The 18734-nt window shown below is 46.0% G+C and overlaps 5 protein-coding genes across 5 annotated transcripts; 3 read left to right on the top strand and 2 right to left on the bottom strand.

Moving 5' to 3' along the window:
• Positions 1–1393: 1393 nt before the first annotated feature.
• F4822DRAFT_418060 (bicyclomycin resistance protein) lies at positions 1394–3568 on the top strand. Its single transcript, XM_051459499.1, has 2 exons — positions 1394–2029; positions 2087–3568. The coding sequence occupies exons 1-2, from the start codon at positions 1576–1578 to the stop codon at positions 3385–3387; spliced, it is 1755 nt and encodes a 584-aa protein (XP_051309704.1). The 5' UTR covers positions 1394–1575; the 3' UTR covers positions 3388–3568.
• A 9-nt stretch (positions 3569–3577) lies between these two features.
• Positions 3578–5097, bottom strand: F4822DRAFT_418059 (uncharacterized protein). Its single transcript, XM_051459498.1, has one exon. It carries the CDS (start codon positions 4963–4965, stop codon positions 4006–4008), a length of 960 nt encoding a protein of 319 aa, XP_051309703.1. The 5' UTR covers positions 4966–5097; the 3' UTR covers positions 3578–4005.
• Positions 5098–11354: 6257 nt separating this feature from the next.
• F4822DRAFT_418052 (DUF1748-domain-containing protein) lies at positions 11355–12990 on the top strand. Its single transcript, XM_051459497.1, has 5 exons — positions 11355–11443; positions 11513–11739; positions 11951–12026; positions 12091–12133; positions 12300–12990. Exons 2-5 carry the CDS (start codon positions 11734–11736, stop codon positions 12439–12441), a joined length of 267 nt encoding a protein of 88 aa, XP_051309702.1. The 5' UTR covers positions 11355–11443; positions 11513–11733; the 3' UTR covers positions 12442–12990.
• A 7-nt stretch (positions 12991–12997) lies between these two features.
• Positions 12998–15703, bottom strand: F4822DRAFT_418044 (uncharacterized protein). Its single transcript, XM_051459496.1, has one exon. It carries the CDS (start codon positions 15455–15457, stop codon positions 13298–13300), a length of 2160 nt encoding a protein of 719 aa, XP_051309701.1. The 5' UTR covers positions 15458–15703; the 3' UTR covers positions 12998–13297.
• A 1311-nt stretch (positions 15704–17014) lies between these two features.
• Positions 17015–18725, top strand: F4822DRAFT_55627 (uncharacterized protein). The gene is made up of 2 exons (XM_051463657.1): positions 17015–17627; positions 17694–18725. Exons 1-2 carry the CDS (start codon positions 17523–17525, stop codon positions 18456–18458), a joined length of 870 nt encoding a protein of 289 aa, XP_051309700.1. The 5' UTR covers positions 17015–17522; the 3' UTR covers positions 18459–18725.
• Positions 18726–18734: the final 9 nt, after the last annotated feature.

The following is an 18734-nucleotide window of genomic DNA, read 5'->3' as shown; positions in this document are numbered from 1 at the left end:
CCACTTCACGACAGACACTTGTGGAGTTCTTCGTGGGATATGCCACAGAAGACAGTAGAAAGAAGGAAAGAAAAATGAGGGGGAGGGGGCTGGAAGTTGAGCTAGTTGGTGAAGATTTATGCAGGTTATGCACGAAAGCCACCTACCTCACATAATATTACGTGCTTAGAAGTAACACAGCACTGATTCAGCGCAAAGATCTAGGCTTTTTATTGGTTGAATATATTCTTCCGTACTATGTTGTGGGCGGTATAGACGGGACGTGCGCCTGATGCGCTTACTTGATTAAGAAGTTAGGATATTTAATCCCTGTTAATACTTGTTCGATCGCGGATATTATTACCTTGTCGGTACCTTAGGTAGGTTGCTAGGTGCATGTCTAGTTCTTTTGAATGTGGGTTCCCGGGCAAGGATAAGGATTAAGCTTAGATAATTACGTACCTACCTAGATATACGCCTTCCACGTAGTACGGACATAGGATTGTGCAAGAACGATGCACGATCCGGAGACATAATTATTCTCCCCTTGGGGAACAGGGCCAATTGGCAACCGATCACCTCCTCATTACCAATAATTGAAGAAAAATGTCTCCGAGCCTTTTACATCTACCAGGTACAACATCCCATGATTCGATCGCCTTCTCTCGGCTCGCGAACAATAACATAATCCGATAGCCTGCCGGTGCAGATCTCCAATACGGCACCTAATCGGTCAAAAATCAATAGCCACAACAAATGTACCTAAGCACATCACAGCACATCACATTGCCTGCCCCGAGAAGCGGACAACATACCTAGGTAGTAACGCAGTATGCAGTCCGAACAGCTGGGACGTGAGACAGGGATTCTTCAACGCTCTACACTAGCTCCGGGGGGGCGGGGAGGAGTATAGGGTCTGGATTTGTACAATTCGGTTCGGCTGGTCGGGGTTGACTGCATAATTCCCATACCGACGTCCTAGTAGTGCCTCGTTTCTCTACCCTCCCCCTAGTGTTTTTTTACCAAAAGAACCAATCGAATGTTACGACGGGAAGAGTGTGACATCGCGTCTGGGACGAAGCGAACGAACATGGGCCGGATCGATACATTATACATTATGGATCTTCTTTTTTTCTTCTCGACCGTATTTTTTCGGCCTTACCTCTCTTCTATGATCTTTTGTCCGTTTGTTCGGTGAAAAGAACTTTGAATTTTAATACAAATTCAAGTTGTTTCAACGTGTTGCGAGGGTGATAAAGTCAAGCCTTTGCCTCTTCCATCAACAGTGGCATCAGGAGGTCTTGAATTCAAACCATACTATAATCGTCAGACAGACGCACGGCATCAAAAGCGGGCCGTCCCAGCACCAATCAGTCCTACTAAGACTTGACCTCCCCCTCCAAGGTTTCCAAGACCTCTAGAAGAGGCAAAATAGAGGTAAGCGCTTTCTTAGACTGAAAACTTGACTCCCTACTTTACCCCTAGGTACCTATTTATTATGTCCTGTATTTATTATACCCGGATAAATAGCTAGTGTATCTAGATGTGTTTGTTTACGCGAGATCAAGAGTTGACATATAGAACTAGCAAGAAACAATGACGTCTAGTATAGCATCAAGTGCTGCTGCGACGCACACAGATGGGGACCACGATACTGAATCAGGTGATACTCAATTACAACTAAAGCGAAAGATTAGTCAAGCAGTGGACGAAGGACATGATGCAGATATCCCGTCGAGCGAGGGGTTCGTATTAAATGAACAAGAAGAACTCAAACGACAACGATCGATAGCAGATCGAAGGAGGAATTCATTCGCCAGCAAAAGAAGTAAAGCAGATCGTGATGTGGAAAAGGCACAAGTCCCGGGCGAGACAACATTATCGAGTAGTAATGATGGCGACAACGACGACACCAGCGATTCGAATACTAACATTGTCTGGTGGGACGGACCTGACGATCCAAAGAATCCATATAACTGGCCAACGTGGCAAAAAGTTCTTAATTGTGGGCTTATTAGTGCGATGACCTTTATCTCCCCTCTAGCTTCGTGTAAGTCGAATCTCATTGATCCTGTTCACATTAAATAGGTGCTAACTGGTCATATAGCTATATTCGCTCCTGGCGTACCACAAGTCGTAGCGGAATTCCATTCTACCTCTTTAGAAATAGCTGCATTCGTAGTGAGCGTCTACGTGCTTGGTTTCGCAGCAGGTCCTATGCTATTCGCCCCCTTATCCGAGGTTTACGGTCGTGTCGTCCTTTATCATATTGCTAATGTGGGATTTGTGGCATTCAGTATTGGATGTGCACTCGCGCCAACGCTCAATGCCCTTATCGTATTCCGATTCTTCGCCGGTGTATTCGGATCCGTACCTATTACAAATGGAGGCGGAACTATCGCTGATATGATAGAACAAAAGTACAGAGCTACCGCCATGTCGGCCTATTCTATCGGGCCACTTCTCGGGCCTATAATCGGTCCCGTCGCGGGTGGATTTCTTTCCGATGCTAAAGGATGGAGGTGGACATTCTGGCTATTGACTATCGTTGGAGGGTTTCTCGCTATTCTGATGCTTTTCTCTCTTAAGGAGAGTTATGCACCCGTTCTTCTTGAGAGAAAGGCAGCCAAATTGCGTAAGGAAACAGGAAACAATTTACTACGATCCAAACTCGATGCTGGCTTATCACCCAAGGACTACTTTAAACGGGGTATCGTACGACCTTTCAAGATGCTGTTTCTTTCTCCAATTATCGCACTTACGTCGCTATATATGGCTGTTACGTACGGTTATCTGTACCTCATGTTCACCAGCATAACGGAAGTATTTCAAGAATACTACGGCTTCTCGACGAGTACGGTCGGATTGGCGTTCATTGGTCTCGGTGTGGGTAGTATGTCCGGCATCCTCGTTTTCAGCGCGACTTCAGACAAATATATTCAAAGGAAAGCAGCTCAGGACGATGCATTGGCTCAAGGGGAAGGAAGACCTAAGTCGGGCATAAAACCGGAATACAGATTGCCGCTTCTTCCAGCTGGTGCTATTTTGATTCCCGCAGGTTTATTTATCTACGGTTGGACTGCCTCTTACGGTGTACATTGGATCGCGCCTATCATTGGAACTGCTATTGTCGGTCTTGGAAATCTACTCATCTTCATGTCTATTCAACTATATCTTGTCGACGCTTTTACTATCTACGCCGCTTCAGCCCTTGCTTGCAATACGGTTGTTCGATCATTGGCCGGTGCTGTGCTACCTCTTGCGGGTTTGCCGATGTACAGCAAGCTGGGTATCGGCTGGGGTAATAGTCTGTTGGCTTTTATCGCCGTCGCGCTCTTCCCTGTATCGGTATACATAATAAAATATGGAGAAATGCTAAGAAAGAGATTCGTCCTCAAGAATCTTTAGCCACGAGGACGACTCGGAGTGGATATTTTACATAATAGAATAGAGAAGGGCTGCATTGAAAAGGCTTTAGATAGACAAAGGAATACCTACGGATGATCTGGCATGCTATAATGTATATAGTGAGGTTTATTACGACTATAGGGAATTATCTACTCTGTCAATATATTACATGATTCATAAACCCCTTTCAGTTTGTTGAAGCCTGTGGCTAATTCCTGGATTTAGTTGCTCGGAATACCACTACAATCCGATCGATCCGCAAGTAAAATGAAAATTTTGCGCCGTTTCTACTCTAGTGCAATAAATTACAACATACCCAGCTTATAACCTCAAATATGCCTCATCCCATAGCTGCAGTTGGCCCCGGGCCATACACAGCATTTCCAATGCTATAACGCCTTTCTACCATCTGATAATTACCTATTCCACCCCAACCCCCGTCCTTAAAGTTACAAGGGAAATGTTGAGTTTATTCAGTACACCTGTTGCTATTGTCGACGGCCCTTGAAATCAAAATGGGCGTCGCATTGACAGGCAATGTTTTGATAACCATGCCACCTAGGAAATATAACGTGCTTGCTTGCTCGAAACATAGGAAAGTCAATGAAACGTCAACAATCACCAATCCTTGTGTTTGTTCTTCTGTTGCCGTTGGAACATCCTTAATGCCGTCATAGACGCCATGATCGACCACCGAGATCCCAAAACGCCAGTGGCCCCACTGCCAAGGTATCGAAACTTGAGGACTTTCGACATATTCATCTTACTGTACGCCCATACAGCTACAACCTCAAGCCCGTCTTCTGTTCTTGGCCCCGGTATCGAAGGACTGTCATCGATTTCTTCCTGATCCTCTTGGTCATTGGTTAGACGTACCAATTGCCACCCAGTTCTCGCGCCGTCTAAATATGCCGCGACAACATCGCCCCATGTATGTCGCCATTCGAAAGTCTCTCGCTTCTGTGAGCTAAGCTCGTTGCCTGTTTCGATGGCGAATTGAAACCGTACATGTTGTGGTCGGTCTGTTGCTTTATCATCTTCTACCCGTATCATAAGCTCTTGCGACGATTCGAGACCCGATCCAGGTAGTGGAGTAAGCACAATAATCGAATGCCGTCCTATTCCAACCCCTCCCATACCAACTGCCAATGGAGTCATTGTTTCGCTCGGTCCGCGATGTAGGACAAGGTCCGGCTTCCCTGTCCACCATCCGGAATGTCGCGATACGGCGTATATTGGCTCTCGACCATGCGCACCGACCATCAGGACTTTGTTCATCGGAAATGTGCGATATAAACTCCATGATTGAGGGAAGGGGTTGCATGGCGTTATGGGATTTCGTCGGATGGAAGGACTACAGCTACGGGCGTCGGAGTTGCGGGACCGGATAGATGATCCATCGTCTTCGATGACATTAACCCTAAGATGAACATCTCGCCGACCTTGATTGACCTCGCCCTCGTCTAGGCATTGGCTATATGGTGGCGGGGGAGCTTCGAGGGTCATCGTAGTTGGAGCTCTTGATATGCCGAAAGGGCTGTCCATTGGGTAGGACTTGGATGGGGAAGTTTTCGACATGATTGCGACTCTTCTAAATCTTGGTCTCTATTTTCTATTTGGGGATGCCGCCTCTAAATAATATGCGCAGGTAGTTCGTACAATAGGTAGGTAGGCGGATACCTAACCTAAGGTAGGTGACGAGTCCTAGTCGGCTAAAGGTAAGATGTCATATTAATATACCTGTTCTAGATGAAGTTGTACTGAAGGAGGAGGATGCGACGTGTGAAAGTATGAAAACGTCCGAGTGCATATATCGTGAATGTAGCACCGATAACACCAATAGCACGAAAGGAACACGACTCCTCTTACCTAACTTAGCTTCATGCAGAAACTTTGAATTGGTAGTCGCGTTCTTTTCTGGTAATTTTTGTTGGTTTCGGCATCTAGACCCGGGTCGATAAACTCTGTCGGAACGCCGTCGATATACTAACAGACAAGCATATCGCACTTGATAAAAATAGGAATTCAATGCCGACAATAACGAAAGTCTTTCTAGATACCTAGCTAATTATTATTCTATTTCTATTCCTACTTCTAGAATAATTATAAAAAACACTGCGCCATTGAAAATCATAGGGGATAAGTTATATGGACACTACGTGGAACTATGGCATTTCTTCAAGTTACATAACACGAAGACAATAGGTTTGACACTGGTACCATATTAAGACTATTTACAGTCAAAGTATCACGTCAACGGCGATCGTTGTCATTCTTACTAGTTTCTAGTGTGGCAATATGGAATTCTTTGGTTAAACGTTTCTCATTAGATTGATTCTATTCTTAGTTGAATTGTGATGAACATGATGAAAAGGGATAGATGTATTAGAACCATTTAATTCCTTTCACCTATCGGATAATTTCCAGCTCGTTGTATCCGATGGATGAACATAGATAGATCGATCGACACTTACGTACGTTGAAGTTCGACAGTAAGATTGGCTACCCATCTACGATCTGCTTTGGTACCAAGGGGGTGCCACTTTGGGTTCCATTGGAACGAAAACAGAAATAATATAAATAATACACCAAACAGCCATTTGTATTTTAAAATCTAGACTTACGTGGAATTTCTTAAACCCCTAACCAGCGGGCTCTAATTAGTTTTACGATAAACGATTCAGGAGACAAGCTGCCAGGTCCAACGATACCGCCACCGCTCGGATATCGACACTAACCATTATAAAGTGAGATAGGTCGCAACGCGTACACGAGTCATGAATAATGCCCGGTTTCATACCCGAATCTAGTTTCAGATGTCCGACACATTTAAATGAGATTGACGTCGGTGTTTTGATAATTTTGTTCGACTATGACTTCAATGACACCATGCTTTGAGACAGTACACCGGGCGCAAATCTAAGACATCCTCCCAGATCACTTAAACATACTATATTTTGTGCTATCTATACGATTTATGTTAGACATATGCTTGTCCATTGATTTATGAGTCGAATATCCGATGGAATTACCATTTTCGGATACGCGCCGATTCCGATTGGTTCCCGTTCCGAAAATCCCGGGTTTCGGACACCGCGTCGAGTTCCACACGACGGTTCGGCCCGAGAATATCCGGTTTGTCGGCCGGTTCCTGAATATGACACCTTTTATTAAAGAATATCCATCGGCAAGGCTTCTCAATGCTTCGGTGATCCCTAGAAACATGTCTTTCACGAACCGAGATGTCTTAACAGTCATTCAAGAGCAGTGACTTGCGAAGTTCATTAAGTTGGTTAACATGCCGGCGATTTTCACGTGAATATTTATTTAGAGTCATCAGTGAAATTTCTATAACTTAAGTACAAGGAATCATAATACACAACCAAAAGGGAGAAGCTAAGGGGGTAACTTCAAAGAGGAAAAACAATCAATAATTAATGTGAGTATCGGAATTCCCTTAGTGCCTAGTTGTATGGTAGTTGGGCCCACAGAATTGGCCCATGAGAGGTATTGTGACTACCTCAATCGCCGTATGAAGAGGACTTGGTTCAATATGGTAGGGGCAGTGGACCGGGAGGATAACTAGACCTCCCTAGTTGTCAATTGCGAACTCTTAACGTGGTAAAACCGCACTATCCGTGTTGTGGCTGCCCCTTATCCCCTTATGACTACTGGGGAGCTCCTGTGTTAATGTCGTCGTTGATTCCTCTAGTACCTAGGTAGACGCCAGAGCCTAAATAGAGTCGGTCTTTCGTGCTACAACACAAGGCAACTAGGAACCAATCCTCCCTGAAAGACATAGAACAATGGCTCCTCATGCCAACATACCTAGGTAGTAAGAAGAATGTACCCCCTTGAACGTCGCTGCCATTAATGTGGTCGGTGAATATGTGCAGCCTAGATGCCTAGGTACCCAGGTGGGTGGTCGTAGATGCCCTCCTACATTGAAGGAACGCACTTGGTGAGTCTTAAGAAGATACAGCCGTTCTTGTCTTGCACATATGACATCCCATGCACATCATCGTCGCTGCAATGTCCACGTAAACGCCCCTGCCAGTATTTATAGAACACGTACACAGTCGTGGATACCCCCCTAGGCTACAATAGCGTATTGAATGGTAGGTATCAATATCTACAAGAATCTAAATCTTCCTGCGTCTGCTATCTCTGCATAAATGCCCTGACGATGTTGATTGACGCATCCAGAGCGTGCGGGTCGGGGGGTACATGTCTACCAAAGTACCTGGACAAGTATCTTACTAGACTATAGAGTTAAACGAAGCTCTCTAGGCCCTCTAAGGTTCCCTATAATACCTTCAGCACACAAATATAGTGAGCAAACACTAATTCAGGGGCCTGTATTTCAATTTAGTAGAAGGATTCCGCTGTATTCTGCCACAATCCGTCAAACTCTATGGATCCGCTCACAAATATATGAACCCCCCCTCGTCTTAGGGTTCTTTCCCCTAATTCTTCTCTCTTATTCTAAGTTTTTTCCCATCTTGTCACCTTTTTCTTCCCTTTTCCCCCACTCAACCTTCTCCTACATCTTCTGAATTACATCCTGAACTGGAGAAAACCCTTATTTTATTTTCTTCATCCTATTGTCGACACACAAGCCATCTCAAGTCTCCAGGTAAGCATATATTTGACTGTCTAGTCTTTCTAGCCCTGCACATTGATATTCGTTCCTGGTATGGAATATCCCCTAGAAAATTTCCAGACACCTAGCCCCATTCCATCTCTACCCTCTCTCGCCTGCCTTACTCTTTTCTAATTTTGTTGATTCCATCTTTCTCTAGACTACTCGACACTTTTCTATTTTATTTTTAACAATTCTCCCTTCGTGCTGCTTCTATACTTCCCTACCCTACCTTATTGTATTCTCATCGGCTCTTCCCCATCGTATCTTTCTCTATTGTCTCGTATTCGCCTTGTATCCCTACTCCAAGGCCAGGAAACATACCCAGGCCTAGTCTATAAATTATACCTCAAATTTCCCCGGTCGCTTTTATCTTTCCATCCATATTTATTGCTACAAGGGAGCGGGGTGCAATATAGATGGCTTAGACAGCATGGGCTTTCCAAGGTCATTGGCCTGTTCATTGTCTACATCACTCTACACTATCACGATCGTTATAGATCCAAGCCGACTGGCTCCCAAGAGTCGTTTTCATTGTCCTAACCATATTAAACTAATAGGTTACACTACCGAGGTGCTTATTTAACCGCTTGACTACGCCGCGAGAGACGAACGAGTTCTTGCGCGCCCGTCTCGCGACGCCAATGCCAACACCAACAACCAGCAATAAGGTGAGGCAAGCGAAGTGCAAGTTAATCCGGCGGCCCAACGAGGTCAACCTTCCTTGATTTTGGTAAAGAGAAGGCTTGCTTCACCCCTAGGTAGGTACGTAAGTTATTCTATACCAATAAAGTTCTTCAGGGAGAATAATAGCTAATATTTCCTCATAGGAGTATCCATCGAGCTTGCAGGGAATGCAAATGCTTTCGATAGATTGCTTTTCAAGGTACCAGGCTCGCTGCAGCATTTCCTCAGCAGCTCAGACGCCCCTGGGTGGATTCGCACTGCAGGTGCTCGCCCACCAGGCTCGATTTCTCGAGGGTTTAGCACGTACCTTAAGCGGTCTTTAAAAACCTCCCGCGCCTATTTTCCCTACGCAGGGGAAGGAGCGGCGAAAGATCGTATGTCTATCATCATTCCCGTCATTATAACTTCATTTCTCACCTAATTTCTTTTACCGTTTGCATTAACATCAATACCGCCATCCCTGTCCTGAGTTTGAACTCCAGTCATATCCATCGCTTTCGCTATTTTGATTAACTTCACTGCCTTCGTTCGTTTCGCTTACTTGTTCTTCCAAACCATCCGGATCATATGTACCAAGTGAAGGTCCGGTGCGAGACTTACCTGGCGGCATCTTCGCCTTCGCTTTCGCCAACAGCCAATAGAGGTGAGGCAAGGGAAGGCAAGGTCTAAATGAGCAAGTGAGGAGGGCCTCATCCCCTCCTGACCATACGGCGGTCTCTCGTGTACAAGTTCACTACATTTCTCGTGGGGAACTACCTAGGTAGGCATATACCGGCATCATTGGCCACCTAACAACCATTAGCGAGGTGAGGGTCGCCAATGATGCCGGTATATGCCGAGACCGCCAAAGCTAGATCCGCATGCGCGGCGGAGGGACCAGGAAGGGGACCAGCAGGAGGAGGAGCGGCGGCAGCAGTAAGCACGGAGTTTGACCAAGCCCTAGAATTAGACAAACGGCTTACGACCGACTCTCCTAAATCTCTGAAGAAGTAGACCATGCCCTCGCGACGGCCCCAAGTAGCCGCGATGCTTGTGGAAGTCCCTCTTGACCGCCAACATTTTCTTCTTGGGAAACCTATATACATTCCTGGCTAACGATTTGCGAGCTCTTCGGCGTCTATTCTTCTGCCCCCCATACCGAAGAGTTGTCGCCGACGTAGCGGGTGCTCATGGACAATACGGGGTACATCCAACACCAACTCACTACTATCCACAGAAATCCATCGAGGTATCGAGGGGAGGCCGCTAGACATCGCCTTCTCTGAGCTGGTTAGCACTTGGGATTGGAAGGTAGTACGTCTCAATTATATCGAGCTTGTATCAAGCGCCCCGCGTCTACGCAAGAGACCAGGGCCCTCCTATAAGCCCCTAGCATCTTTGGGCAAAAGAAAACATAAAAAAACAACAAAACAACAAGAAAGAAGAAAGAAGAAAGGAAGACGAATAAAAAGGGCAAGAGGGGGCAGGAGGGAGGGCGAAGCCCTATGATCTCCTAAGGAGGCGACGAGGGATCACCATGGCGCCTCTCGCGTCCGCCGAGTATTGGTACTACACAGCAATGTGGAGGTTTGGGACAGCTAGCATCGACCAATACAGACCTCCTTACCAAGGGGCCTATTCAGCACGACATGGACTATTAGCATCGTCATCAGGGAAGTGCTTTGCCACCAACTCCTTGCGAACGTCAACACCAAGACCTGGACCCATGACGGGTGGGTGGGTCTTCGAAAACATCAACCCTTCAAATCGATTCGAGCCTTCCGGGAGGGCCCCGCTGCAGCCCCCAGCAGCATGCTGCTAGTAAACGATGGGCTGCTGGGTTCTCGCAACATGATATACCATTTCTGAGGATCGATGGACTTGTTCGACGAAACGGAAGAGTCCGAAGGGGGTTAAAACCAGTCATGATACGGCGACTATATGTCAATGCGTGGCTATCAAGGCGCTTGAGGAGTTCCTAAAGGGAATAAAAGTCGATGATAGGCTGTTATGGTACGCCAATGCTGGGTTTTCCATCGCAAGTGATGTTAGGTGGGGTGTCTTGTCCTCACCCTCGTCCTATGTTGCAAATTCCTAGAGCCTAGGAAGGGATACACTAGGCCGTCTTCGATGGGGCTGGCACTGGCAATACACATTTTTAGCATCAAAACCAGCATGAGAACTCTCAACCAAAGGTCATCGAAAATTGGTTTCGAGTGGTGGTGGCGGCTACAGGGCAGGTGGCTGGAGGATGGAGAACGACAACTAAGGACGACTATTAGGGGGTGTCGAGCTCGGGATGGACGGCCCGCGATACATCTCCTATACAATGGGGCATCCGAGGGAGGTGAGAGGCAGTCAGTACTCCGTATCTCATTGAGTATAGCTGGTCACTATATCCCTAGGTACCTAGGCAGTTGAAGCGTTCAACCCCTATTCGAATGGAATGATTGTATGTGCTTAAGAGGATGTTTAAGTAAGCCTCGATACATGGCATTATGTATATAAGATGTGAATTACATAAGGTAAGGTTTAAAGGAATGCCCCATATATTTATTTGGACTGTTATGTAAGCACAGTGTACTTATGTAAGATGTACATTATGTAAAACAGCGGTGGGGATTATTCTGAAGTTTAGGTCCTTAGGGGCGAGCTCCTCTCTATATATACCCTCTGTAATGTACCTAGGTATGGTGCTGGAACCACTGGCCCACCGCCACGCCGTTCTACTGCTAGCGAAGTTGCAGGGTATGCAAGCCATTATTTTACCTATTTTAGTGGACTAATGTACTAATACTTAGCGATCTTATGACAAAGTCCCGGTCCCGCCCTCGTGATCCCTTTACTTCCATCTCAAATAACGACCAAAATACATAGCACTTAACCACTTACCACATTACTACCACCTACTACTTCTACCAAAGAAACGTACTTCTTTTCTTCTTTTTCTCCCAGCGAACCCGAACCACTCAATATCTCCGAAATCCTACGAATCACAATAATTAGCGAAACCTCATCACATTTCCTACTTAATCAAAATGGTTGTAAGTTCCCCTTTGCGCGCAAAACATCCAATACCATTTCTCCCATTTTATTGCTTCCATTCTTTCCCACCTTGCATCATACACTCCAACCACTTGCTCTTGGGCATTCCCGGAAAGAAAGAAAGAAAGTCCTCGTCATTTGAGCGATCGTTCCTTATTCCTAACTTCATAACGACTCTGAACTCTGATCAACTCATTCTCTCCCGAACAGTTCCTCAATTTGCTGACATTTGGCCTCTGGGGAAAGCTTGGACGACTTACTCACTACGCCGTCGATGCGGTTCTTAGTACGCAATACCTCTAACGATGTCTACCTCGATGCGACAACGATAACTAATACTATTTCCTTAGTCTCGACTATCCTCGCCGGTATGAGACGATCTACGGGTCTTACGTGAGTACATGTCTCAACATATTCTACCATATACCCCAGTTTGAATTCATACAAGAGGGGGTATTTTTAAGGGGGCGAAAACAAGCGAAATGAAAAAAGGGGACAATAAACATGACAATACGATACGAAAAATGGCGGTGAGAACTAACATAGCCTACGGACCTAGCTTCAATACCGAACGTATATCTGTCGGCGAGAATAAGGACGCCAACAAATGGATAGAAAAATACCTTGGAGTCGGTGAATGGGTAATGGACCAATCTGTCGCGATAGCTGGATCTAGCGGTTGGTTCCATCGAACTCGATAAGTTATGGGTTATTGGGTGAACGGATCGAGTTGAACACGTTCGAATATTCGACCGAGTATACGTTTCATGGCAAACTTCGTATTCACTCGCCTCGTCGTTTGAGTATAATCGCCGCCATCGCTATCGCCGAAATATCTCCCGAAGCAAGCTACCTCCTTTCGCCGTTTTGTCCTCGAGTTAGTGCCGTTTTACCTCCCTGCTGCTCTTGATGACGTCTTACAACATACCGAACTCCGGGATTCGCCGTCGAATACACCATCGAGTATATCGTTAAGAAGAAAGCAAAGGTGCTCGTCCGTTCACCCACGTTGGACTGGAATTTTCGCATTTTTCTTCCCCTCACGAACAGGCGTTGTTGCTGGGTCATATATCCATTTGATGATGAATTTCTACTTGCCACTATGATAGACGAAGGAATGAAAAGGCCTCCCCCTTCTTTTTTTTGGTTGACTACTTGTATGTAGGGTTGGCATTACTTGTCACCATATTACATGTAGGAATGACAAATACCTACAATTCCGATATGATAAATATTATGATTTTGATATAGTTGTGCCTGAGTAACAAGTGATAATCGTTTGCGCATAGGATACACTGTTCAATAACTACCTAGGTAGTTACCCCCGGCAGCGTAGTGGAAGCAAACATCCGTACAAGTACTCATTAATGATTTATTCATGAAACTGTATCGCCTATTTCACCCGATATCTGGATCCAACGCATTAACCATTTAACGTAACCAAACCAAGTCCTATGGTATCCACGTCAAACCCCTAAACTCCACGCCATCCCATCAATCATAACCAATGCGTTACACCAACCTCATTCATGTACTATTAAAGAAAGGTATCCACTACTAGTCAACACCATCCTCGTCTCTTCGACTTTCAGCTAATAAATCCGGTGGAACTTCATTCGCACTCTCATTCTCACTACTCTCCCTCCTTAACCGCACGTCCCGGTTTAGAGTCGGACTATGCATAGATAGAAACTCGACGGGTACATCGTTATGATGTTCATCCTCGCTCTCATTATGATGAGGAAGTACTTCGCTGAGTAGACCAGGTGGGACTTCGTTATCGTTTTCTTCACGATGCTCGCTACTATTCTCGCCAAGAAGATCTGGGGGAGGCGAGCTGTGGTCTTGATATTGTGTCTGCTGCCGTTGTGGTTGTTCTAAGCCGGTATCATCCCAACGGCGGACCACACTCCTGCTTAACTCCCCGTCATCTTCTTCCGACTCTTGCGTACGTAATCCCGCGTCCGTTACACCGTTCTCGCGCACATCAACGAGATCATTACCACCAGCTGTTCTTGGCGTAAGTACACCATCATCATATCCTGAGCTTCGTATCACGTCGGCTAGAAACTCCTTAAGTCCAAGGAAATGCGCGATCTCAGCTCCAATAGCGGCGATTAAAAGGTTCCATCCTCGCGACTCGACGTACTCGTACTGTTCCTGGAGCTCGCGCAATATGTTCCTCAGGCCATTATATTGGTTCCTAAGAACCTCTTCCGGATTTCCGGAAACATGGTCGCGTTGTTGTTGCGTGACAGCTCTCAAAGCCTCATTCAACCCATTTTCGAATTCAGTTAATTGAGCGAGAACATGTTGCCAAATCTCGCTTCCCTCCTCTAGCGCAGCTCTCTCTTTATCGACAGCAGCCTTTCGTTGCTCAAGAATAGCCACTTCACCTTCCCACCAATCCTTCACCATCTCCATCGTCCTCCTCTCCGGTCGTAGCGACAGGAATTCACGGCCGGATACGTGTTTCGACATCAGCGCAACAACATCCTCACCTCCTTGTTCCTTTAATTCTTCGACTTCTAGCACTTGTATTCCAGGAAACTTCATGAGCTCAGCGATTCCCTGATCGCATTGCTTCAAAGCGCCCCTATAACCACTTAAACTCGAATCCCGCGTACTTCTCGCTTCCCCGAGCTTCCGTTCTAACTCAGACTTCGCTCTTCTTAGTACGCGGAGCTTTTCTTCGAGTCTGTCGATACTAGCGCATGCAATCCGATGTTGGTCTTCCATTGCTGCTATTTCGGTCTTGATTGGTAGCTCGTTGTCTTCTTCTAAGGCCTTCATCTCGGCGGCGATGGATTTGCGTTGGGATGAATAGTTGCGTAGTCTAGAGAGGGCGGTTTTGCGCTCGGCTAGGGCGCCAGCGATGTAGGCGTCTTCTTCGTTCTTGAGATCGGCTAGCATGGTGACGGAGCGGGCGATTCCGATTCGTGCCTGTCGCTTCGACATAGGCTTTCGTTTGGGTTGACGGACGGGTACGACGGATCCTCCGGATATCTTTGATTGTACGGTTGATGATGTCGAATCTGGGGTTGCTCCGCGCTCGATACTACTAGGAGGGCCTTTCCCAGTATCGTCTCCCGCAAGATCTCGTTCTAACGCAGCGCCTTGGGCATCTAATAGCCTTTGAAGCTCTTTTTGCATTTGACGTTCTCTTCGTTGTATCATTCTAAAGGTATTATCGACTTCAGCACGTAAGGTACGATCGGATGGTCGGTCGGGTCGGCCCATGAGGATACTCTCGACGAAGGATGGTTGATTGTTGGTATGAGCATGGTTATTATCGCGTTGTTCGGTTCGAATATTCGGGCGCCAGATACCAGGTGGTACTTGAAGGCCCCTTTGGCTACCACGTGCTGATATATTATCATCGTCTACGGAGTTCGGAGTTTGAGATCGCGAATACTGTGGCCTTCCTTGATAGGCAAAGGCTATAGCTTTGCCCTTACTCTTAGAACGTGTAGAAGTATCCATCTTTAAAGGATGATCGGGACCGAAATCGTTGGCAGTATGGAAACTATCGTTATCGTAAGGAATATCACGTTCGAAGCCTGGGGAGAGAAGAGCATCGTCGGGTCGAGGAGAGAGTTCGGATAAATCGTGTTCTTCCGAGGGATGTTGTGGAGGGGAGATATGTAAAGGTAATAAAGAAGACATTCCGCCTTCACCAAGTCCAAATTTCGAGAGCAAAGTATTTCCAAAACTCATTTTCTTTTACATCCGTGTGAAATAAAATATGTGAAGGTATTGCGTAGTCTAGTGCTCGGGGCTTTTTCTCGGTTGCATATTTAATAGAATACAAGCTTCGGATGACGAAATATTAGTATGGTTTAAAATTCCAAAGCGGGAGCGAGCACTTCAAACGAATATTACTCAAGAAAAGCGTCGTTAAGCTTCATGATAGTAATTATTTACACACAGACATGTCAAAGAAAGAAGGAAGAGATGATAGCTTCGCTCCAGTTGGTCGACCTCGGAGAGCTATGGGTATCGATAAGCAGCGATAACGAGTTAAACTTACAGGGGAACGTGCCTATGATCATGGGGCATTAGCAGGTGCTAGTACCAGAGACATACAGCCCTAGAGGTCACTAGGCGATTTCTTATTGGTCCATTAATAAGTAACCCACTGTACAATTACCTCACTATTCTGCTCCGCTAGGCATATCGCGACTTAACCCTCTACAACATCTTCAATGCTCAATGCTGCGACCACTTCAATATATTAAAAGACCAAGACCTCGGTTCGAATATGCCAAATTATTAGATCATAAGCAAGGCATAAATGTCAAGTACTAGATCCTCTTTCTTTAAAGAGCATTCTAAAATATATTAAGTGACGTCTAGGATGTAACATGTATGACCAATTTGTTACCTTGTCGGAAGATCCTCCGCATCATTTTATCTCATTTTATCCCCCCTTGTCCTTTTTTTTTTTTTTTTTCTACCTGTCTCCTTTTATTCCCTTGTTAGGGTCCGTTCCATCATGCCCCGAACTTTCTGAAACGACTTGTTCGAGAATATCGACTAAATCTATCCAGTTAGATCCATCACGGATCTGATTCGGTCTCTTCAGAGATGATGATCATCATAGGTTCAGACGAATACAAGCAAACAATTCTTTGCATAACTAGAAATACCTGCCTAGTTTGTAACATACAAACGAGTTACCCCTCCCGTGGTTGGTCGACGATATTATGGATACGGTGTAAGGTATGTCCGAAAAAGAGTCCACCGTACAACCAACACTCCCTACTCTGGTCTGTCTGTCTGTCAAGTCTAGATTTACAAACTAATATACCTACTTAGGTATGTATCCTATTCTAGATGAAGTACGTTACATGATAGATAAATTGTCAAGTACCTACCTAGGTAAGTAACAGGTAAGGGAACCTTGTGGGAAATAGGGAAATAAGGAAATAAAGGAAGATGGGAATCTGGTTACTTTAACTGATAGTAGTCATGATCAACGCATGGTACGGTATGGGGATCTCGAACCTGGTCCCCTAATAATAATAAAATACTAATAACGATTACTACCTGGGTATGGTTACAATTAAATCCCAGGATATCTATTCTGCTATGGTAGGTATTTATTAACTCCCTTATTTATCATGGTACTACCTTGCCGTCGTCACCTTTTTACGACTCTACGACCTTACGTACATTTACCTACTGACAAGCAACGCAACCCCCGATCTACATACTCATCCCCATTCATTCATTATCCAATTCACCAGTGGGATAGGTACGGGTACAACACGGTACGGTACAATACAAGTGTTTTGCGGGGAGGTGGGAATTGATTGATTTACTTTCGATTACTTTCGAATGCCGGGAAACCGATATCTATTATCTTAGGTATCTCTTTTCCAACTTCGCGCGCGTCATTCAAACAACTTACAACACATTCCCACATCACCTTACGTTGTTGTGTCGTCGTCGACTTTTCACTCTAGTCAACTCCAGTCAAGCAAACACGTTGGAATTAGAGGGTCAATTGAAAAGAAGGGATTGAATCATATGAGATAAATCATTCTCATATATTTCTATTTAAAGCTTTACAGTCCGGTTAGGTTGAATTCGTTGTTCGACTTATCTACCTCGTACCATCCATCACCTCACCTTTCTTTGTCCACCAACGACAAACGGCAAATACACCACCCTCAACTCCCACAACTCCCGAGGTCAATATCAATTCCATTAATTTGATCAATTGAAACTTACTTCATACCATTGTGGAATATATTTGAGATCGCTCAAATAATTCAACATGCCGGCGCCACTTCTTACTCCCAAGGCGGGTATCACCCTCCTACTTGGCTTGTCTAGCTTCACCACTGCTCTAGCTGGTCCTGTTGAAGCTCGCCAAACAGAGGTAAGTAATCCAATTGGGTGATCAAGTCTCGTTATTTATTATTGCAGTCACTAATACATCATACAGAGCGCCACCACCCCCGCTGACCCCTCCGTATCAACCGTCACAGGATATGCTCACCCTCTAACCCTCACTCCCCTAACCACTCTCAACTCCCAGCAAACCCCCTTATCCTATGCCTCACCACCAACCCCCATCACAGTTCCCACCCGTGTCAACCCTCCAGGAAGCGCAGGAGCTGCTCAAGCTAGCAAGGTCCAAGCCGAAGAAGCAGCAGCACCCGCTGATACCGGCGCAACAGCCGTCTGCACTACCATTGCAGGAGACTACCCAACTGCCACCATCCCCAACTTCTGCAATCCCTCCGCGCACATAAACGCCGCCAGCTTCGTACCCGATCGCGTCAGCAACCTCCCCACGGCTACAGTCACCATCGGCGCCGTATCGAATAAACTAGACTGCTGCGTCCAATGCGCCGAAATCTTCAACTGCATCGCCTGGAGCTTCGTACCCGTCTACACGCAAGCCCCGAACGCGCGCTTGCCAGGCGGATTCGACCCCTGGGGTCGTGGGGACTGCCAAGCGGTTTACCATACCGGAAACCCGGATAACACGACCGCGGCAGGCGAGGATACGGCGAATTTGTGCCCGAATGGTAAAGTAGGCGAGGTTTTGGCTGTTAATGCTAGTGCGAATACGGATGGTAATGCGACGAGTTGGTCCAATTTGTATTATAATGGCTGGAATGAGGGCGCGTGTGCTGAGCCTGTGGCGGCGTTTGAGGGGGGGAGTGATAAGGGGATGGGGGACCCTGATTCTTTGTGTTCGTAGGGAGCCAATGTGAGGTGAGGAGAGTGGGGTTGAGGATTGGGCGTATGGTTAGGTAACATGAATACGATTTTCTATTATATCGTGTGTCATTGTGGGCTGTTATTGAGATGGGTTCCGGGAATCCAGGGCAATCCGTCTAGACTAGGTTGATTCCCCTTCAAGTTGCTCGCTCGGCGTCGGCAGCTCTGTACACGATATAGGGCTTCAATTGTTCGATGGCACTCAACGTATCCTTTAGTATCCACGCGAATTTGACGAAAGCCGATCTAACAGCAT

This window comes from Hypoxylon trugodes, assembly GCF_022578975.1.
Source record: "Hypoxylon trugodes strain CBS 135444 unplaced genomic scaffold F4822scaffold_10, whole genome shotgun sequence".
Lineage (NCBI taxonomy): Eukaryota > Fungi > Ascomycota > Sordariomycetes > Xylariales > Hypoxylaceae > Hypoxylon > Hypoxylon trugodes.
Note: the sequence above shows the minus strand (reverse complement) of the source record. Positions and strands in the feature narration are given on the sequence as shown.

What these genes read in the sequence shown, in the direction of transcription:
- F4822DRAFT_418060 (XM_051459499.1), top strand. Translation starts at nt 1,576, where the DNA reads ATGACGTCTAGTATAGCATCAAGTGCTGCTGCGACGCACACAGATGGG. An exon ending in TATCTCCCCTCTAGCTTCGT is followed by an intron (nt 2,030 to 2,086) that starts GTAAGTCGAATC and finishes CTGGTCATATAG; the next exon opens with CTATATTCGCTCCTGGCGTA.
- F4822DRAFT_418052 (XM_051459497.1), top strand. An exon ending in CGCCGTCGATGCGGTTCTTA is followed by an intron (nt 12,027 to 12,090) that starts GTACGCAATACC and finishes CTATTTCCTTAG; the next exon opens with TCTCGACTATCCTCGCCGGT. An exon ending in AGACGATCTACGGGTCTTAC is followed by an intron (nt 12,134 to 12,299) that starts GTGAGTACATGT and finishes CTACGGACCTAG; the next exon opens with CTTCAATACCGAACGTATAT.
- F4822DRAFT_418059 (XM_051459498.1), bottom strand. Translation starts at nt 4,965, where the DNA reads ATGTCGAAAACTTCCCCATCCAAGTCCTACCCAATGGACAGCCCTTTC.
- F4822DRAFT_55627 (XM_051463657.1), top strand. Translation starts at nt 17,523, where the DNA reads ATGCCGGCGCCACTTCTTACTCCCAAGGCGGGTATCACCCTCCTACTT. An exon ending in TTGAAGCTCGCCAAACAGAG is followed by an intron (nt 17,628 to 17,693) that starts GTAAGTAATCCA and finishes TACATCATACAG; the next exon opens with AGCGCCACCACCCCCGCTGA.
- F4822DRAFT_418044 (XM_051459496.1), bottom strand. Translation starts at nt 15,457, where the DNA reads ATGAGTTTTGGAAATACTTTGCTCTCGAAATTTGGACTTGGTGAAGGC.